General features: G+C 47.1%; 1 protein-coding gene across 1 annotated transcript in view; it reads right to left on the reverse strand.

Moving 5' to 3' along the window:
• The window catches only part of SRRM4 (serine/arginine repetitive matrix 4), a 163,521-nt gene that overhangs the window by 4,944 nt on the left and 138,413 nt on the right, over window positions 1–20,164 (reverse strand). Inside the window, exons 8-10 of the mRNA XM_068563593.1 lie at window positions 19,879–20,035; window positions 6,699–7,003; window positions 3,401–3,604 (exon numbers count right to left, since the gene is read on the reverse strand). Coding sequence (XP_068419694.1) covers window positions 3,401–3,604; window positions 6,699–7,003; window positions 19,879–20,035 — 666 coding nt within the window. The remainder of the gene's footprint in view (window positions 1–3,400; window positions 3,605–6,698; window positions 7,004–19,878; window positions 20,036–20,164) is intronic.

A 20,164-nucleotide genomic window follows, 5' to 3' on the forward strand; every position in this document is an offset into this window, starting at 1 on the left:
CCAATGCAGGGGACACGGGTTCAAGCCCTGGTCTGGGAAGATCCCACATGCCGCAGAGCGGCTAGGCCCGTGAGCCACGACTACTGAGCCTGCGCGTCTGGAGCCCGCCCGTGCTCCGCAACAAGAGAGGCCGCGACAGTGAGAGGCCCGCGCACCGCGATGAAGAGTGGACCCCGCTCGCTGGAACTGGAGAAAGCCCTCGCACAGAAACGAAGACCCAACACACCCAAAAATAAATTAAAAAAAAAAAAAAACCTTTAAAAAAAAAAAACAACAAAAAAACGGAACGTTTTCATTACGTTTAAGTAGAGAAATCACATGCGGAGATACGGTCAAGAAGGTTTTTTTTGCTTAACTTATGTGGAACCCAAACATCAAAGCAATTAACATAACCAAGCTGGTGCAAATGATTTTCAACGCTTGATTTGAATGAATATTTTGAGTATGTTAGCTATCTCCTGCATGGCATAACGTTGATTGTTCTCAATTAATGTCTCAATTTGGTCGCTATCAACTTTAACTGGTCTACCGGCCCGTGGAGCATGGTCCAGTGAGAAATCTCCAGCACAAAACTTCGCAAACCACTTTTGACACGTTCGATCAGTCACAGCACCTTCTCCATATACTGCACAAATCTTTTTTTTTGCATTTCAGTTGCATTTTTACCTTTCTTGAAATAATAAAGAATAGTATGCCGAAAATGTTGTTTTTCTTCCACCTCCAATATTAAAATGGCTACACAAAAATTCACCAATTTTGATGTCTTTTCTTTTGAAATTTTGAAACTTTATTTTTTAAAAGTTTATTTTATATATTTAATACTTTTATTAATTTTAATATATTGTTTTCTTTGTTTTTTGGGTTTTTTTTTACATCTTTATTGGAGTATAATTGCTTTACAGTGGTGTTAGTTTCTGCTTTATAACAAAGTGAATCAGCTATACATATACATATATCCCCAAATATCCTCCCTCATGCACACCAATATGACAGCTGTCACGTACACTCTAACAAAATTGTTTTGAATGAAGTTAAAGACAACTAAGTGCTACTAGAGCCATCTTACAGAAGAAACCGAACAAACCTTTTGGCCAACCCAATAATTTGTTCAAGGTCACTCAGCTGGTAAGGGGTTTGAACCCAGGTCTGTTTGGCTACAAAGTGCTCCTGACTTCTGCTAGACTACACTGTTGTGCATCCGAATTACTAACCCCTATGCTATTTCCAGTCTTCTTCCCTCTTGCTAATGCCTCCCATGTTTAGAGAACGACTGCCTTGGTTTCTCCACCACTTTCCTAGGAACATCTACCCTTCTTTCTCAGTCTTTCAAATAATTTTCATCTCACAATTGCTGATTTGATCTGCTAGTAGTTCCTGCCAGGGTTCAGAGGGATTATGTGGCCATGTCTGTGTTCAGTGGGAAAGAGGGCTGTGATGGATTAGCAATGTCTGCTACAGGCACAGGAATGAGTAGAGGGGGACACTCTCTCATGCTCTGTTTTTGCCAGCTTTCCCTCACAGGAATGCTAGCAAAGTTTTCCTATGCTTTTCAGTTTGAAAAGAAGTCTTGCTCTGACTTGCCCTCACCTAGGTGTTCCTCAGCCCCTTCCTACTTTCTTAGGTGATCATAATAACCATCGCTTTGGGACTCTATTCTTACATGTTGCCCAGGGTGATGGAAGGAGTGTGGACAAGGAATAGCTCCTCCAGTCTTAGTGCCCTGGGACAGTGTCCAGCTACGGCCCCTGAAAAATTTGCTTTGCCAACTTGCTCTTTGGCTATATATTGAGAGACATTATAAAAAAGAGTTATGATGAAATAATGCTTTTGGACACTTTGAAAGGACGTCAGGCATTTCTATCCACTGTACCACATAGTGTCCCTTTTCTGTGGAGCCATATGAATCATTTTTCATACTTAAAAATCAGAAATAACTGCTCTTCCAAGCAACTGGTTCAATTTGTATCTTTTTTGTTAATAATGTAAAGGGACAATTTCCCTTTTTGCTTTGTCTGCCAGGGAGCTCAGAGTCACATTTGCAGCACACCTCCATAGCAACAACAGTCATCCCTCGGTATCTGTGGGGGATTGATTCCAGGAGTCCCTGCAGATACCAGAACCTGCAGATGCTCAAGTCCCTTATATAAAATGGCATAGTATATTGAATACACTGGCCTTTCATAACCAGGGATGTGAAACCTGCAGATACAGATGGCCAACCATACAGAATGGTAGGACATGCCTTTGGGACTTAACCTTCCTCCTGATTTAATTTTATTTCTCTCAATTTTCCTTTTAGCCTGATTTGCTCTTCTACTTATGTCACTCTATCATGTTGAATATTTCTGTTAGCTTCCTTGCCTTCTTATTTTGAATGAACTGGTCTTGAGGTAACCACCTACGTAAGCAACTGTTTTTTGATACAGTTGCAGAAGAGGAATAGTTGGGTTGCTGTTGGAAGTTCTTGTTTGTAGAGGGAAGCTGGACTCCATGAATCTGTGGGTTGATTAGATTGGATGGAATCTTCCAATTCCTGAGATCGCATGTCTCTGCATTCTGCCATATCATTATTCCACATGAGAAAATCAAACAATAACCAATGGTTATTAGAATTGAGTGGTAAAGTGAAAAACTGGGCACAATTCTTCTCCCTGTATCCATGCCCCTTGCCATGTGATTTTGCAGTTCCTCCCACTAAGAGGAGCGTCCCTTGCATCTATCTGGATTGGCCCTCTGACTTGCAATGGCTAAGAAAACAGCTGAAGAGGTCATGCCTGTTCCAAGCCAAGGCCTTGCACACTACTGCTCTCTCTTGGAACCCTGCCATCACCATGTGAACAAGCCCAGACAAGCCTGCTGGAAGATGTGAGGCCGCATGGAGCAGAGATGAATCAGCTGGGGTCATTCAAACCAGCCAGCCCCCAGACAACCCACCAGCTGATGGAAGACACATGCATGAACCCAAAAGAGAACAGAAGAAGAACCACTCAGCTGAGCCCAGCCCAAACTGCTGATGCTCTGAATCAAGAACTAAGGAAAAACTTATTGATAAGGATGCCACACTGGGGGGATAATTTTTATGCAGCAGAAGATAACTGATACACATGAATGGATCCTCATGCCAATAACAACAATCAAAACTGATATTATATTCCAAGTCCTGATCTAAGTGTCTTATAGTCCTCAGCACAATCCTTCAGGGTAAGTATTGTTATGGTTTTCATTTTGCAGGGGAGGAAACTAAGGCTCAGACAGGTTAACTGACAACCAAGGCCACCAGTGAGTAATAGATAGAATGGGCATTCAAACTCAAATCTGTTCCACTCCTGTCCCTTGGTGGTCAAGCGACATCTCCAGTTACCTTAACTAGCTGCAGAGCCAAGGTCAAAATTGCACTCACCTTTTCCCAGAGGAGGTGGATCGGCTCCTGGTGTACCTGGGGGAGGCCCTGGGGTTTGGGGATCGGGACGAGTGGCTGGAGGGGTGGGTGCTGGCACAGGAGGAGCTGCGGGAGCACCCTCGCATGGGGGAGCTCCGGGCTGCGGATGGGACCAAACTGGACTTCTTCACCTCGGTGCATTCCAGACATGGCGACTGGAATCCTCTGCAGAGGGGAGAATGGCTGTTAGCACTGGCCTGCCCGCTGGTCCAGGGCATCTTGAGCTGATACTCACCTCCTTACTTTGCCTCGGCTGTGGTGCTCTCAGAACCACCCCCCCACCCCATCCACCTTTCCCCATCTTACTACCTCTGGAGAGACTTCCCGGACCACGGATGTTCGTGGAGCAGAGACAGAGTAGGACACGTAGCACAGGGTGCATGATGGGTATGATCAAATCACATGCTGGAAGGTTTCGTCCCTCTCCACTCTTTTTCAGCCCCTCTGATTATATTAATGAGAACGCCCGGGTTGGGTACTAGTGGGCTTTTACTGTCTCTTTAATGCTTGCAATCTCCCAAAGAGAGAGAGAGAGCAGGCCTGAGACGCAGAACCTTGAGCAGGCAACTGTAACTAACCAGAATTAAACACATTGTCTGAATCCTATGTATTTTCACAGGTGCCTTCTATTTAGGACAGGTGATATAAATTTTCTATTTAAGATAGTACTACAAGTTTCCTTATATTAAAAAGTGAGTTTATTAAAGTAAATAAGAGTAACAGTAGTACCTGGATATGGAACGACTCAAGAAAGTGACATGTAGTTGGTTTAAGTTGGGAAACTGGCGTAGCCCATTTTGCAGATGGGGGAATGGAGACCCAAAGAAGGGTGGAGGCTTGTTCAAATTCACCCAAAGGACAGGGTCCTGTCATATTCTCACCTTGCCTAGAGCCATGCTGGGTTCCTGCTGGTTCTCAGTAAGGACATGTTCATTGGGATTGGGCCAAGGGTCAAGTTCCTATAACATCAATATGGTTTCATCGTGACCCAGCCCCTGCTCATACTCCAGTCTCAGCTCTGGCACTTTCCTCTCTTGACTCCAGCCATAATGGACTCCTTGTCCCTCCTGGAATATTCCTATTCCCTTCCTTGTCTGCAGGCTTTAGAACATTCCCACTGCCTGGAACCCTCTTCACTTGACAACTCCTACTCATGGTTCAGGCTTTCGACCCCCTTAAGCCTGGTTGTGTGACCTCCAATGTGTTATCACAGCCCCCAGCCCCAATGTCTCCTCCACCCCTAGATGGCTCGCTTGGTCTTATAATTGTTGTCTCCCTCCCCCAGACATGGAGCTCCCTGGGGACAGGACTCACGTCTCTCTGGACACTGTATCCCAGCACCAGGACAGAGCCTGAGACATATGTCCGAGGTCATTGGTAAATAGCTGTGCAATAAACAGGCTGAGCCTCTGCACATCCTGGGAGCTTCACAACATCATCTCATTTAGCCCCCAACAACCCTAGGAAGTTGGCACTATTATTATCCCTTATTTACAGAGAAGACCCAGAAGGGTGAGTTGCTTGCTCATGGCCACCCAGAGTCTCAAACCCTGATCTGTCCAGCCCTGAAGCCCATGTCCCTGCTACCTTGCCAGCCCCTGCCTTTACCGTCTGTGGTTCCCCTGATTTAGAGCTGATGTCTCTTCCATTCTGCCCTCTGCTCATAGCTGACATGACATAAATAGCCATGGATTTAAAGATCATTTATATTTCACAGTGAAAGGCTGGGTCTAAATTATTTAATTTGGCCGTCCACATAGATCAGGTTAAGCAGGTAACTGCTAAATGCCGTTCAGGCTTAACTCCAGTTCTGGAGACAGATCTGTGTTTCAATCCTGGTGCCGGCCCTTATTAAGTGAGTTTCCTAACTGCTCTGAGCTTCAGTTTCCCCATCAGCTAAAAAAGAATTATAACAGAACCTATCCCATAAAGGTTTTAGAAGTTTAGGAAGATTATCTATGGAAAGCACCTGGCATAGTACCTCAGGGCTCCATAAATAATAGCTGCCGTTATTATTATTGTTATTGTTTTTGTTGTTGTTATTGCTATTCTCAGTATTTCCTGCATAACAGCCCTGAAGTATATGAGTAGATATCTGGGAACATCACTGCCTGTTCTTGGAGACATTGACGTTTGCTCTGACCCAGCCCTGGCTCCCAGCCGAGCTTGGGTGTGAACTGAGGCCAGGGATGTCCTGAGACAGGCAGATCCATCCCTCTCTACCCTCTAACCACTGGTAACCACTGATCTTCTTACTGCCTCCATAGCTTTGGCTTCTCCAGAATGTCATGTGGTTGGAATCGTAGAATACGCAGCCTTTTCAGATAGGCTTCTTTCTATTAGTAACATGGATTTAATTTTCCTCCCTGTCTTTTCATTGCTTGGTAGCTTGTTTCTTTTTAGTGCTGAATAGTATTCCACTGTGTGTACGGACCACAGTTTATTTATCTATTCACATATTGAAGGATATCTTGGTTGCTTCCAAATTTGGGCATGAATAAAGCTGCTATAAAAACATCCACGTGTAGGTTTTTGTATGGACATAAATTTTCAGTGTGCTTGGGTAAATACTGTGGTATATTTTAAAATGACAGTGACTTTAAATGTTAGATTTTCTCCTGTGATTATTGGTAAACTGACATCTGTTTTTTCCTGCCCAGCCTCCATCCCTCCTCCTGATAACAGTACCCTGCCTTTCCTTCAGAGAACCAGACATTCCCCAGTTTTAGTGTACATGGGAAGACTCATTAGCCCTGATGGTGGCATATGACAGATTCTAGCCAAGAATACAGCATCCCCTGGGCAGTGTGATTGGTCTACTGTGGGCAGATGACCGACCCAAGCTGGGCCAAGCAGAGTCAATGAGCACTTGCCCTGATATTTTCCTGAAATTCTGGGGAAAGAGGCATTTTCCTTCCATTGGCTGGCTAGACCGATAGAATGTTAACTGGATGGCACCTTTGCCAATGCTTTGGGAGGATCTGCTTGAAAATAAAGCCAAGAGAGGGGGAAGCAGAACTGAGAGATGTAATAGGAAAGACAGATTCCTGATGACATATTTTCGAGACCCTGGATCCAGCTATATCTGAAGCTGATGTCCTTGGATATTTTTTTCAAAAATGATGCCAATTACTCTCTCTCTCTCTCTTTCTCTCAAATAAAAGAGTTGGAGTCTGTGTGTGTGGTGTAGTGCTAGGATGAAAGACTGAGATTGTGGAGCTCAGGCAGGACCCCCCTCCTCCCATCCAGGTGCACTGACCTTGACTCTCTGCCCCTGCTGGTGGGGGAGAGATTCTCCAAAGTGGCCCCCTTGTTCTGGGGTGAGGAGGTGGTGAAGGAGTTCCCTGAATCAGAGGTGTTGCCGCTGTTGGGGTCCCGGCTCTTGCTTAGGCCCCCAGTGGGGCTCCCCTTCTCCGGACCCCGAGACCTGGCCGAGCTGATCTGCATGGAGGGTGGCGAGGAGGTGTCGTTGCCTGAGTCATACTCCTGGGAGCGTCCTCGGTAGGTGGTGAGCAGGCTGGCTGTTTTGGTAAAGAGGTCAGCAGCAGACCCCGACCCAGCGATCTGAAAGCAAAAACACCCGTTGGACACTGCTGAGCGCTGGGTCTGTGGGCTGTGTCTAAATAACCAAGAAATGTTTACCATCATGATGCACTGTAACGAAAGGAAAGAGAGAGAGGAGAGGAAAGAAGAGACGCCAAAAAACAAAAGCACAAATTCCTGAAAGAATACCACAGAAAGGAGATCTTTTTTTTACCCCCTGCTAGGATAACTGGAAGATTTAGGTATCATGCAGAGAAAAAGCATGCGATCCAGATTAAACAAAAGAAAAAGGAAATTATACAAAATTTAATTTCTAATGAATTAAACAAAAGCAACAACTTAAGAGAAGGGGGGGGTGTAAACACCCTTAACCTAAAACAGTAATAAAAATAAAGAAAAGTGGGGGGAAAGAAAGGAGGCTATGGGCCTGAAAAAATATATCTTGAAACTTAAAAACAAAAAAAGGAGATAAAGCCAAAATTTGACAACCAAATCCTCAACAAATTTGACTTTTTTTTTTTTTAAAGAAAAAGTTGCCCGAATAGAACCCTAAACAAATATCACATGGGGAAAAGAAATGAAATAAAGATGAGAGGTTTCTTTTTAAATATAAAGTCAAGGTCACAAAATGATATTTTAGTAGTTTTCAACTAAAGGGGAAAAGAAAGAGGGGACAAAAAAAAAAAATGGAAGTCAAATTGTCTGACTGAAAACAAACAAAAAAAAGCTCTCTACGGATATTTGCGTGTGTCCTTTTCCCCCTGGAGAAGGTAGCTAAGGCGCTCGAGTGGCTTCTAATAAATTCTCTCATGTCTTTGCGGATTATATCCACTTACCAAGCAAGAACTCCTCCTTTAGTAGGTAGGTAAGGTGTAAGAGAAAGGGAAGAGCGGGCAAGGTGAGTCCATCATTAGAGTCGCAAATGACAAGAAAAAACACACACCTTTCTGTACATCCTCACACTTGGCCCTGAACTTCGGGTTTTGGGTTTTCAGTGTTCTTGACAGGTGAAGCATCACTTCTGGTTGGCTTTCTCAGTAAGGGGACCTCAAGCCATCAACACTAACCACATCAGTCCCTTAATGCCCAAGTTGGATCAAGAAACCCTTGCAGACAATGCAGATGGCGGCTAGAGTTCGCATCAATCTAAGGTGTCAAGATGGGGGGTGGGGAACAGGGAAGGTGTGCTTGTGACAAACGGCTTTGGGAGGGGCTGCCTTGGGGTGCCTGGGAATGAGGAGGGGTCCGCAGGATCCTGTGTGGGGCTGATCTAGGACAGATGAAGGAGTAAAGGAGGCAACGGAGAGCCAGCCCTCGGGAAGGCTATGGTGTGTTTAGAAGTACAATGGATGGTTTTCTTTAAACGTTCAGACCAGTCTCACAGCTGGGATGACATAGTGGGTTCGGTTCTGGTCCCCCAACAATACCATGCTTAGATGTGGGCAAGATGGACCTCTGCCCTGGGTCTCCTCCAGCGATAACCATCCCCATGGGGTGAGAAATCTGTGGGGCTGAGAAGGCACCACCTGTAAACCACTCCCCCCAAAGTGACTCTCTGGGGACCTGAAATCCCAGAATTCCCTGTTTAAATGACCCCTGAGTCCCCTTCCAGGGTCTCTGCAGGATCATCCATGGATCTATTCTCCCAGGGGTAGACCACGCTTCAAGTGTGCACATTCCTAGGTCCAAGTGTGGCTATTTGAACAGAAGTTGGATGTTCAGGCTTAGGTGTCTGTGTGCTTGAGTGGGAGGTCCGTCACGGTGTTGGATGGTGCAAGGACATGGGGGGAGAATGGGAGGGGCCAGGGCCTCGGGGCAGATTCTCCCTACACTGTCATGTTGTGGCCTGGCACTCCGAGGGGTCCACGATTCTAAATCCAAATCTGACTTTCCAGATCATTTCGAAGGTATGTTTGCCAAGATAGGAGAACCTATTTCATCTAAGTTTGCTGGCTTGATTTATAAACATTTGCATATATAGTGTGTGGCTCTCCTTCTATACACTTGTCCCAGGCCCTGCGAATATTAGTGTAGGCCTCACCATCAAAAGCCTGCTTCTCCCACCCAGTTTCTCCCATGCACCTTGGGCCTAAAGAAGGGGGACTTCTGGGCTTTCTTAAGGAAACACTTCTGCCTTCTCAGCAGTTGGTCATGAGGGTGAGATACAGAGACAATGGAACTGTGAGAAAAACAGTGATGACTCCACCAGCTCAGGATATCAGCTCCTGGAGCTGGGGAGGTGGGACTTCCTTTGCGGTTTCTCCCAGGAGGCTTTGCACACAGACAAGGTGATGGTCCAGCTTTACCAAGTTCCACCCAGCGTGGCTGCCACTGTACATGCCTGGCAATCTGGCTAGCTTTGCTCTGGGACAAGGGAATCTCAAAATAAGGTTGCCCAAATGGGGTTTTCTAGTGTGAGACTTCTTTAAAAATTAATGTAAAGGCCCTTTTTCCATTCAGCTCCTTTTTGTCTTCCAGTTTGCAAGTTGGATGCCGTATCTTTCCCACCTCTGAGAGTTCAATGGCTACATATGTATTTCCACCACCTCTGTCAGGAATGACAAAGCATCATGCCAGGCAATTAGACCCTGGGACCTGGGCTCTCAGGCTGGGGCTTGGTCTGGGGATGGGCTCATGGAATCTTTGTCTCAGAGACAGTGAATGTTTGGTAGCCAGTGTATCACAGGTGACTCAGGTGTGCCCCTCCTGGAGGGAACCAGGCTGGACCATGAATACAACGGTTTCCATTACCCTACGGCTTGCTACCTGGAGGCACCCAGTCCGGGCCTTTCTCTGCCCAGGTGCTTGTTTCCACCTTGACTACTAATTTCAAAGGATATGTCCTGGTGCATCAAGAGTCCCCAGGGGGAAGGATCTCCTGAACATAAGGCCCCTCGGGGCTAGTGGATAGAGAAGGGGACTTTGCCTTTTTCACATTCTCAACCCCACATCCTGAGCTCACAGGGACACTTTCAGAGTGTCGCTACCTGACCACGACCACTATCCACGTGCAACTTGTGTGATCAGAACTGAGAACTCTCGAAGGCATGATGCTCTCCCATCATCACAGAAAACAGAGATAAATGTGCTACTGAAATGTCCTCATTGGGTTGACCCTGGTGCTTGAAAATACCAACCTCTCCTGCTTGTTTAGAAGTCCCATTTCTTTGGATGAATCTAAATTCTTTGACATGCGTGACAGTGTCGACACTTTACAGCTCAACCCTGTGTCCTTCACAAACCTCATCTCTTCCATATACCACCCCACCTCCCCCGCACTCTGGCCCCCACGACCTTCGGCCAATCGATTAGAAAGTTTTCTTGGTTCTACCACCACATCTTGCTCTCCCAACCCCAGGCCATTTGCCTATGCCATTTCCTCCGCCTAGAACACTGTTCCCCTCTTCCTCACTTCACATGGCTAAATTTATTCATCTTCCAGTTTACACATCACCTCCTCTTGAAAGCCTTCTCGGAGCTCCAGGCCAGGACAGCACAAAACTCTCTACTTCATTCATTCTAACGTTCACTCTTTCATTCATTCACTCATTCAAAAATGAGTGGCTTCTGTCTGCCACAGCACTCTTACTGGGGTGAGGGGGCAGTAATTGCTTGTTTTACCTCCTGTCTCCATCTGGATGGGCTGAAAGTTGGGGTCTTGAGACCAGCTCAGGGCTGGGCGTGTGAGCCAGAGAGAACCTCTAGAATCAAGTTTTAGGTCCAGGCCAGTGGCAAAGAGAAGGAATGCCCTCCGCTCTTCCTCCTGGCCCTCCTCAGACCTAGGACCCTCAGAGAAAGCACACAGGAGCCCAGCCTACAGATGCTCAACAGCATAAGTTCCAGGCTAAGGTGAGAAGTTCCTGACCCGACGAGCCTTCCGGATGAGACAAGCGGTGTTGGGTCTCCTTACTTCCTTTTCCACCTTCTGCTATTCTGGGAGGTCGGGTTAAAAGACGAACTGGGTCTGGCCTCTTGCACGCAACAGGGCTGCTGGCCCATGCAGTGACTTTGCTCGGGTGCTAGAACGATGCTCCCCCTGGGTCAGGAACTCGAAAATGGTGCCCCACTCTGGCCAGACAAGTTAGAAGAAAGATACACCTTTCTCTGGACTGAAGCAGCCCCACATCGGTTTTCACAGCTGGCTCGACAAAGGGAGGGTCGGTGGGGTTTAACTCCAAGGCCAGTCACCCTTGGACAGGGCACAACCAGCATAACATGACACGCCTAGCAGGTCCTGGAGACGCAAATCTTCTCCCCCTATTTGATCTGCTTTAAAGATTAACTTTGAGGGCCGCGGGAAGGGGTGGTGGCCCGAAGACTTTCATTCCTGCTTCCTTCAGCTGCACTCTATTTGGTTTTGTCTTTACCAGTCTTGATGGGCTCTATCTCTGTTTCCAGGTGATAGAAACATTTTCATAAACTCAGTAGGGATGTCTGGATCGTTTAATGGCCTCTTGGCCTCAGATTCCTCCTTCTCCAGAGCTCTCCATTCATGGAGAGCTGGACACAACGGAGGGGGGCCAAAGGCAGACTGTGGGGGGTGTGTGTGAGCGTGCGGGCGTGTGCACGCGTGTGCGAGTGATGCCGTGATAATGCAGGGGAGACCTTCATAAGTCAAGGACTTTATGACAGGCAGACGACAGAGGCCTCTGTGCGCTCGCCTCCCGTCTCTAAGTGTCTCCTTCCTCGCCAGGTGTTCACTCCCACTCCGCCACGGAGGATGCGGACTGTTGCCCACTGGCCGCTGACGTGACAGGATGGCTCCCCCGTGCTCCTCGCTGTCTCATTTAGATAACAGGCCACTCACAAGTCGTCTTTAACGAGCTCTTCTTCATCTGCTGGAAATTTCTCTTCTATGCACATAACTGCTCTCTGCCCCTGTATCCCCAGCTTAGCTGCAAAACGGTCCTCAAGAGGCCGGCTGGGAGGAGTCATCCTAGACCCACTTTTGTCCAGGAACAATGTCCTCATGGCACCCGGGACCCCTGTCTAAGACCTGGGACCCTCATACCAGGGCTCTCTTCTGTGGTCCACTCTGACCCCTTCCTCCATCCCAGACTTGCCCTTCTTTTTATGTCTTCACGAAGGCCTACTTTTGGGGCTTGGCACAAAAATTCAGCCCCTGTAGGATTTGCTTAATCACCAAGTGAAATACACCTGTCTTCATACGGTTCTCCTAGAAACTGAGATAGGAATTTGAGTGCTGGCACTTTCTTTGAGGGCAAGGAACCTCAGTAGGAGAGTGGGGGCAATGAGCAGGGGAGAGAACGAGCCAGCTGCCACAGAGGGCTTCTGGAGGACACCCTGGGAGCCAAGGCGGGGACAGCTCCAGAGTTAATCCCAACCAAGGAGGGAGCTGTGATATGTACACACCAATTCCCCGCCACTCATGGGTTAGAGGCTGCACCCAAAGGGTGTCAGTTCTCTAGTAGGTCCAAACTGCCACCCAGCCAAACAAAGTGGTCTTTGGCAGCCAGAGAACATTACCTGGAAGCTGGAAGCTGGCAGTGTGTGAAGCGGGGAGGTGGAGGGGATATAAACGGACAGCATCTGTCTCAACACCCCAAACCACCACTGGAAAACTGACGGGCCAAGTTATACTCTGTGTCAGGTATGCTTTCTTTAGCCCACTTATCAGCTAAACAAATTTATGTTCGACAATAAATTTGAATGAACTCTCAACACTGTAGCATGGGGCAGATTCGCATAACAGCCCATTTCTAGTTCATGCTGAAAAATAAGAGGATCTGGCAAGATTGAGTCGACATTCCTGCGTGGTGATAACTGGCTTGTGAGGAATCGCAGCTGCCCCTTTTGGACGGGGCACAAGCTCTCCTGACCCCAGGCCTGGCGGGCTCCCTGTTGCTTATATCTATTAGCTGCCTGGCCCTCGAGACAGCTAAGTTTGTGACCCTCTGTTCTAAGTGTTCGCTGCTACCCGGATCTATCTGAAAGCAGCACAAACACAGTGCATCCTGTATGTTTCATCTCTCCCTTCCACCTTCCCCATCTCTGCCCTTTCAAACCCTCTTGGACCTTGTCAACGAAAGGAACCAGGAGACAGAGTCATGAAGCCATATCCAGACCCCAGAGCTATTACAAGCTTTTCCCTTCTGGGTCAGGACTGCCAATCTCAGATTTTTTTAAGGACAAACTGTTTTTCACAAACTCATGGCCACCGGGAGAAAACAAACGAATACGTTCCCTTTATTCTCTTAGCCCCCGCCAATGTGAAGCTCCAGTTTTTTGTTTTTGTTTTTTCTTTTGAACTCGTAAGCTTGCCTAGTCTCCTTTTTCCTTAACATACTCAGCGTCAACATTTGGGTTTTTCTAATAAGTAATTAAATCCCCCCACCATGAACTCCAGCTCCTGGTGTTTCACTGGGAGTTTCTCTCAGCCCTCCAGGGAAGCCAGCACTGTTATTTATTGTTTCTGCTTCAAATCATTATTTAATCAAGAATGGGGGAAAAAGGCAACCTCTCACTTACACTTCAAAATTTAATTTCGGCTGAATTCCGAGATCAAGAGGCAGCACAGCCTAATAGGTTACAAAAATACAATCAAGAAGAGAATTCCAATTAAACTGAACAAGTCCATTTACTGAGCTTCAAATGGCTCCATGGAGAGAGATGGCTATAAATTTTTTTTCCCTCCCTGCCATATGGGGGACTGGAAATTCTCATGTGAATGTAGAGCTGCATGGCAGAGCTTTTAGCTAGAGGGTTCTGGTTATTCCTTTTTTTTTTAAACCTTTTGTTTCACAAAGACATTAAGTTTATTTTCCTCACTGTTGTTCATCTTCCTCTGCACATTAATTACGAAGACATCAGAAGACTGGATTCATGGACCTGTTAGGAGTTCATTAGAGAGGGGGAGGAATGGAGAAAGACAGGGATCTGCTGAGGATGTTGGGAAGATGACAAAGTCCTTTAGGGCTGGGGTGGTCCCACAGGGCTGTGCACTGACGTTGACCTTGGGCCTGGGGCCGGATGTCTCTCCTTCCCTCCATCAGGAAGCTGAAGGGGACCAGCAGCTTCAACCTCATCATTTCTCAGAAGCCCCTTTTGATGGCCCTCAGCCCACCTCTTCTTGAAAATTTCTACATGGATCCAGTCAGGCAAAATTTTCACCAGTCCAAATTGAAATGAGAAAAAAAAAGTTCAATGGAATGAGTTTTTCATCCAACGAAATGCATTTGATTTAAAGTCTCATCCTTTCTTCTGAGGCCATGTCTATTCTTCCTCTTCAGATGGTAAATGTCCCTTTCACTATAGAAAATGGTGGTTTTCTTTTTTCTGTCCTTGCTTGGCAAAAGTAAAAGTTGACAATGCTATTCCATTTTCCATTTAAAAAGGACAACTGTCCCACAAATGCCTGAGTCTCATGGCCCCCTTCTTCTGCATTTTAGTCCCTTTGTTCTCTAAACTACAACGAATGGCACTGGACTAGTGAGTCTCCTAGTCTGAGCAAGAGCTCGCTTTTGCAGAATGTACGTGACAACCTGGGTCAGAGGCGGGAAGGCTGGACCCTCCATACACGCTCCCTCAGGCTCACTTCCCCTGTCTGCAAAATAGGAGGCATAGCCTGCCATTCTCCTAGAGTTGTTCTGACGTTCACCTGAGATCTTGGATACGATTAAGCTTTTTGAGGCCAGAGATACTTCAGAAACATCATGTCTGCTTTTACTGGGAGCAAGTTTAATTTAGCCATTATGACGACAAATCATAACACTAGCAACTACTGTATATTGAGTGTTATAGTCCCAAGCATCGGGCTAAGTTTTGCTCATAGAACAGAAGCTGCATGAGGGCAGAAATCTCCTCTGTCTTGTTCACTGCTATTCACCCAGTGCCTGGCACATAGTAGGTGCTTAATACATATCTTATAAATGAATGGATACCTTATCTTACTCCACCCTCACAGCCACTCTGTGCAGTATGTATGCTTATTAGTTAAAGGTACAGATGAGGACACAGAGGCCCAGCGAAGTGAAATGACACAAAGGAAGTCAAGTAATTAAGCACCTGGACTCTGAGGGTAGACTTTCTGGGTTGGAATCCTAACTTCTCCATTTAACAGCTGCCTTTTACTTAAGTTTTCTAGGCTGTAGTTTCCTCATTGTAAAATGAGGATACTAGCGGAAGATCCCCTGAAAGGCTATTATAAGAAACGCATGAGACGACACATGTAAAGAATTCAGCCTAGCACCTCGCACATAGTAGGTGCTCAGGAAGCATGAGTTATGGCTGTTACCCAGTCTCATAGGGAGATGAAATCAAGAACTCTGGAGTATCCGAATCTGCTTTAAAGCTCCTGTCTTCATCACTGTCGCCTCCTGCTTCCTCCTGTTGACAAATTTCATGAGGTCCTCTTTTACGGAGCCCAAGTTTTGCCTTTTTTTTTTTTTTTTTTTTGTGCCGTATCTGTGCAGGTTTTTGTTGGCAAGGGTTATGTGGCAGCTGTTGGCTCAACAGAGGCAGAAGGAGGAGAAAGGAGAAGACTGCCCTCCCCTGGGTCTAATTTCAGTCTTGATCAGCCCCCTTTAGATTCCCCCTCCAGTTAGGATAGACCTCACAGAGGACCCCCTGCTACAGGACAGGGCGTGGCCAAACCTTGGAGCCACCAACCTCTCTGTCATCCAATAGGTCCTCTGGCTATCAGAGTAAGCTTCTGAGATACAAGCCATGATTCAAACCAGCTCCCCTTCCTACTTATTGGGCTACCTACCTAAGTCACTTCACCTCTCTGAGCCTCAGTTTTCCCATCTGAAAAATGGTGATAATGATGGCACCTACCTCAAAGAACTGTTTTGTGAATCAAATGAGAAAAAAAAAACCAAAACAACTGTGTAAAGTATGTGACAGTGCCCGGCACACAGTGGTATATAGCCATCTCAATTGGTTGAACTCCTACTCATCCTTCAAAGCCCAGCTCACATGTTCCTTTATTTGTAAAGTCCTCTCAGACGCCAAGATCTCTTAGACATTGGTCCTTCCTCTGTGGTCCTCCTACATATTGTACTTGCTTCCGTCACCTCCAGGGGTGATATTCAAAATATTCAACAACTGGTTGAGTGTGGGTACTGCCCCATCTGAAGGTAGCTGGTCTTGGCACTGAAGGGCTGCCAGGTATCACTGTTTAGCTGCTGGACTGTGAGAAGGTCCAGAAGGTACCAGAGGAGGGAAGGGATGGCTTTGTTGACCGGGGGGTGGGTGGTGACAGGGTCTATTTATCAACTGGTGTGCAAGTATTTGAATATTTGAACAATGGAGGAGTACTAGTGCTCACCGACTCAGTCTCAGCCCTAACGACAACGCGTATCCTACTGTATTGCAGCCTTCTGTTGACGGCTAGATGGTGAGCTCTGGGATTCAGGAAGCCTGTTTATTCATCTCTCTGTCTCCTTAACACCTTGAACAGAGTTGACTGAGTGTAGATAAGGAATGAATGAGGCCATGAAGGACTCACTCCTTGGGACCCTCCATTTGGATTTGGGCTCTGACCAAGAAAGAGGGCTTCAGGTTATCTTTAGCTCACCAGCTAGGATTTTAACAAGATACAACCCACTTCTGCATATTCATGTATGCAAACAGGCCCCCTTGATGTAATGTGCCCGTCCCTGATTTTCAAAGAGCTCTGCATATGGGATGCCCACCATGGAGTGTGGCAGGAACCATGGCATAGGAGACCCCTCACGCTTGGGCTCCTGTTCACCTCCAGAACCCCCAGAACCCCATCTCCTGCCCTGGAATTCTTTCCCCATCCTGACTCCAGCCTTCGTTTCCTGCTTCCACTGGCTAGTTTCTCAGTTGTCACCTCCTCTGCCCTAACCTAACCCTAACCCCAATTCCCTTCCCTGCCTGCCTACCTCCTGCCCCATCTCAGCATTCACTGTTGTGCATTGTCTTTTACAGTTTGTACCTTGTCTGTCTTCCTTTTAAGAAAGCACAGGCTGTTTCTTATTCACTGGATCCTGAGAGCCACATCAGAGCTGACCCTTTATAGATGCTTAGTAGGTAACTGGTAGATTTGAACAAGTGATGGAATGGGTGACTCAGTGACCATGACTGTGCTGTTCTCTTCAGCAGAGAGCTCAAAAAAATCTTGGGGCCAGGACTCTTGGAAAACCTTTGGTCCAACCTGGTATCCTCTTCCATCCCTGCCTGTGCAGGAGAGAGGATGAGAAAGAGCCCAGCATGGAGAGCACTTGGAGGACCAGACCTGGGGGGCGTCTGACACCCCAGGAGTCAGGCAGCCATGAGCAGGGTGGGGCTAGCCATTTGGGCTGCAGCTGCCATTGAGGATGGGAGGAAACTGAAAGCAGGGGAAGCAGGGGTTCTAGCTGTGGTCTCAACTCATCCACAGACTAGCCTCGGCCTGGAACCATTCTACTATTACTACTCCACTACTATTACCAGCGCTGCTACTATTGTTGCTACTACCATTACTATTTCCATTGTTAATACTGCTGCTGCTTCTATCCACCGCCAGCAACCTAGCACCTACCACTCGCCTGTTAGTCTGAAAGTCTTACTCACATTGAGTCATTGCATCCTCACAACATTCCTCTTATGAGGTAGGTCTTACTATTATCCTCATTTTGCAGATTTGGAGAAAACTGAGGCACAGAGAGTTTATGGAACTTGCTCAAGATTCCACAGTGGAAAATACAGAGCCAGCATCTGGAATGTTTTCATCACAACACCTGCTACTATTTGCTGACTTTTGCCCCTGTGCCGAGCACTGGGCTCGACTATTTACAAAATTACTCTGCTTTTGTCCCCAAAACAAGGCTTTTGAAGAAGAGGTTTATTATCTGCACTTCTTTTAACAGATGAGGAAACTGCAGCTCAAAAAGGTTTAGGTAACTATCCCCAGCTTGCAGCCAGGATTTGACCACATAATCATAGTCCCATGTTTTTAACAACTCCGACTTGCCATAGCCCATGGAATTCATTTCTCTCCTGTGAGTCCAGCTTCTCTTTTTGGAATCAGGGTATTGGGTTAGGTGAGCTCTTAAGGCCTCTAACTTCTAGGTACAGATGAGCTTTCTGCTCTTCTAATAGCGGCTGGGCCCTAAGAACCAATAGCCAATCTGGTACCTCATTCACTGGTGTGGGAGGACCACAATTTTGGGGTGGGGGGGGGAGTCAACACTCGGCTTTTTGCAACACCTTGGACCTGACTGGTTAGGAAACCATCCCAGGTGAGAGAACACAAGCCAGTTGCTCCCAATGGCACTTTTTAATGAGGGTCAGTTAGGGCCACTGAATGGGCTGCCATAAATACCATGACCAGGGAGACTGGGTGGATTTTACCAACTTAAAACCATTCTTCCACCTCTTATTGCTTGTATTTTAAATTTATTTCTACCTTTGCAACAATTCCTTTGGGACACAAATGGGATAATCATGCTCATTTTCCAGTTGAGGAAGCTGAAGCTGGGAGGGGTAAAAGGATTTGTCCTGCCAAGCCAAGACTTGCCCCCTGGCCTCCAGACTCTCTGCCTTACTGGGAAGACCTTTCATAGGACATTCATGGAGGGGATAATGCAGGTGAGCATTTACCATCTGCAAATACTGAGCAACTACAGGTACCTCTACAAAGGAAGGGCCTGAGGTGAGTTGTGGATGGTTCCAGCTAGGTAGAAGATTTGGGCAAAAGTAGACCTTGGTGATACATGGTGCCTTTACTGGTAAAGAAGGGTTTCCCAGAATGCACTGGAGATATAACTATTGTGTCAACCAGACCCAACCAGTGTTTATCATCACCTTCTCTTCCTTGACCTCTCAGCAAGAACCCCTGAGCTATTCCTTACTTCCACCTCATCCTTTCTAAGGGAGCAGCTCTCCGAAATTTTCAGATTTACGCCTAGCTAGAGGAGACAGGTCCCTTCCCAGCTGTTAGCTGAAAGCATAGGGTACGTCTGTGTTGAATCTCCTCCTATTTGTGTGTCTGTCCCTTTAGAGTCTACAAAAGGCCTTCACATAATTTCTGTTATTGGATATCCCCAACAATCCCACATGGAAGTGATATTATTTCAAATTTACCAATGAGAAAACTGAGTTTCAAAGAGGTTAAGTGACTTTCTCAAAGCCACACAGCTAGGAAGTTGAGTTCAGGCCCAACTCCAAACCCCTTGCTCAGGAAACTTCCTGGCATCGAACTGTCTGAAGTTGCATTCCAGCCCTCCTTCTTGACCTGAGGGACTGTTGCGTGATCCCATTCAAGGCCCGGTTTCTCGACTGGATTCACTCTTGCTTTACTCAGTGGCTTCACTCCAGACCTTAACCTTTCTGAGCATTGGCTTTTCTGTCCCACCTGTGGAAGGGACTAGTGAGGGCAGCTGCGTCCTCAACTCCCTGAGACCTTGTGTGGACACGAGAGGCCGAGTGCTATCAGCTCCTTGGAGGAAAATTCTCGTATACATTCAAGGCCGAGTTTACCCAGGTGAAATCAAACCCCAGCTGCTCGTCAGTGCTGCAGACTAGCCGTCAAAGATGCAGACTTCACCGCAAAGCTGCAGTACCTCTGTTGCCTCAAAGACCCCCTCTTTTCCTTCTTCCCCAAAGAAACCTCCTGTGGTGTCTCATACATGCTTTCCTGCAGATGTCACTCTGGAGGCCAATATGTACTTTTGAAGTTCCCCTGCTAAAGAGCCGGGGGCTTCAGGTTTTTCCTGTCCCCCCAAGCCCCCACTTCCCAAGCCGCTAAGCCGAGTGCTGCCAAAGGCTGGTGAATGACCATCTGGTTAATCAATAAGGAGGTCTGAAACCAGCTGGATATTTTCCCGAAACTGAATTAAAATGTGTCATACACTGCCCTGAACTTGTGCCTCCAACCCCTCCAAGTGTCACGGCCAGGACTGGCAGAGGAGGCTGTGTGGAATACTTACTACACCCCTGGCCGACAGGAAGCTGAGCATCTGGAGGGGCTGGCTGGGCGGGGGGCTGGACCGGGCCTCAGGGCTGGCCTTGCAGAAGGTCTTGGAGCAGCGGCGAGAGTGCCTTCGGCGGGACTTCCGCCCTTCCTCGGGGGACTGGCCACGGTGCCTGGGTGCGGGAGAGAGAAACCTGAGGGTCTTTTGATGGGGAGCATGGCAGAGAGGTGACTGAAGGACCAATAGGATCTGAGGACAACAGAGCGTGTTTGGGTGTGTCTGTATGAGTTACATGTGCATC

Source organism: Eschrichtius robustus, chromosome 14, assembly GCF_028021215.1.
Source record: "Eschrichtius robustus isolate mEscRob2 chromosome 14, mEscRob2.pri, whole genome shotgun sequence".
Taxonomy (NCBI): domain Eukaryota; kingdom Metazoa; phylum Chordata; class Mammalia; order Artiodactyla; family Eschrichtiidae; genus Eschrichtius; species Eschrichtius robustus.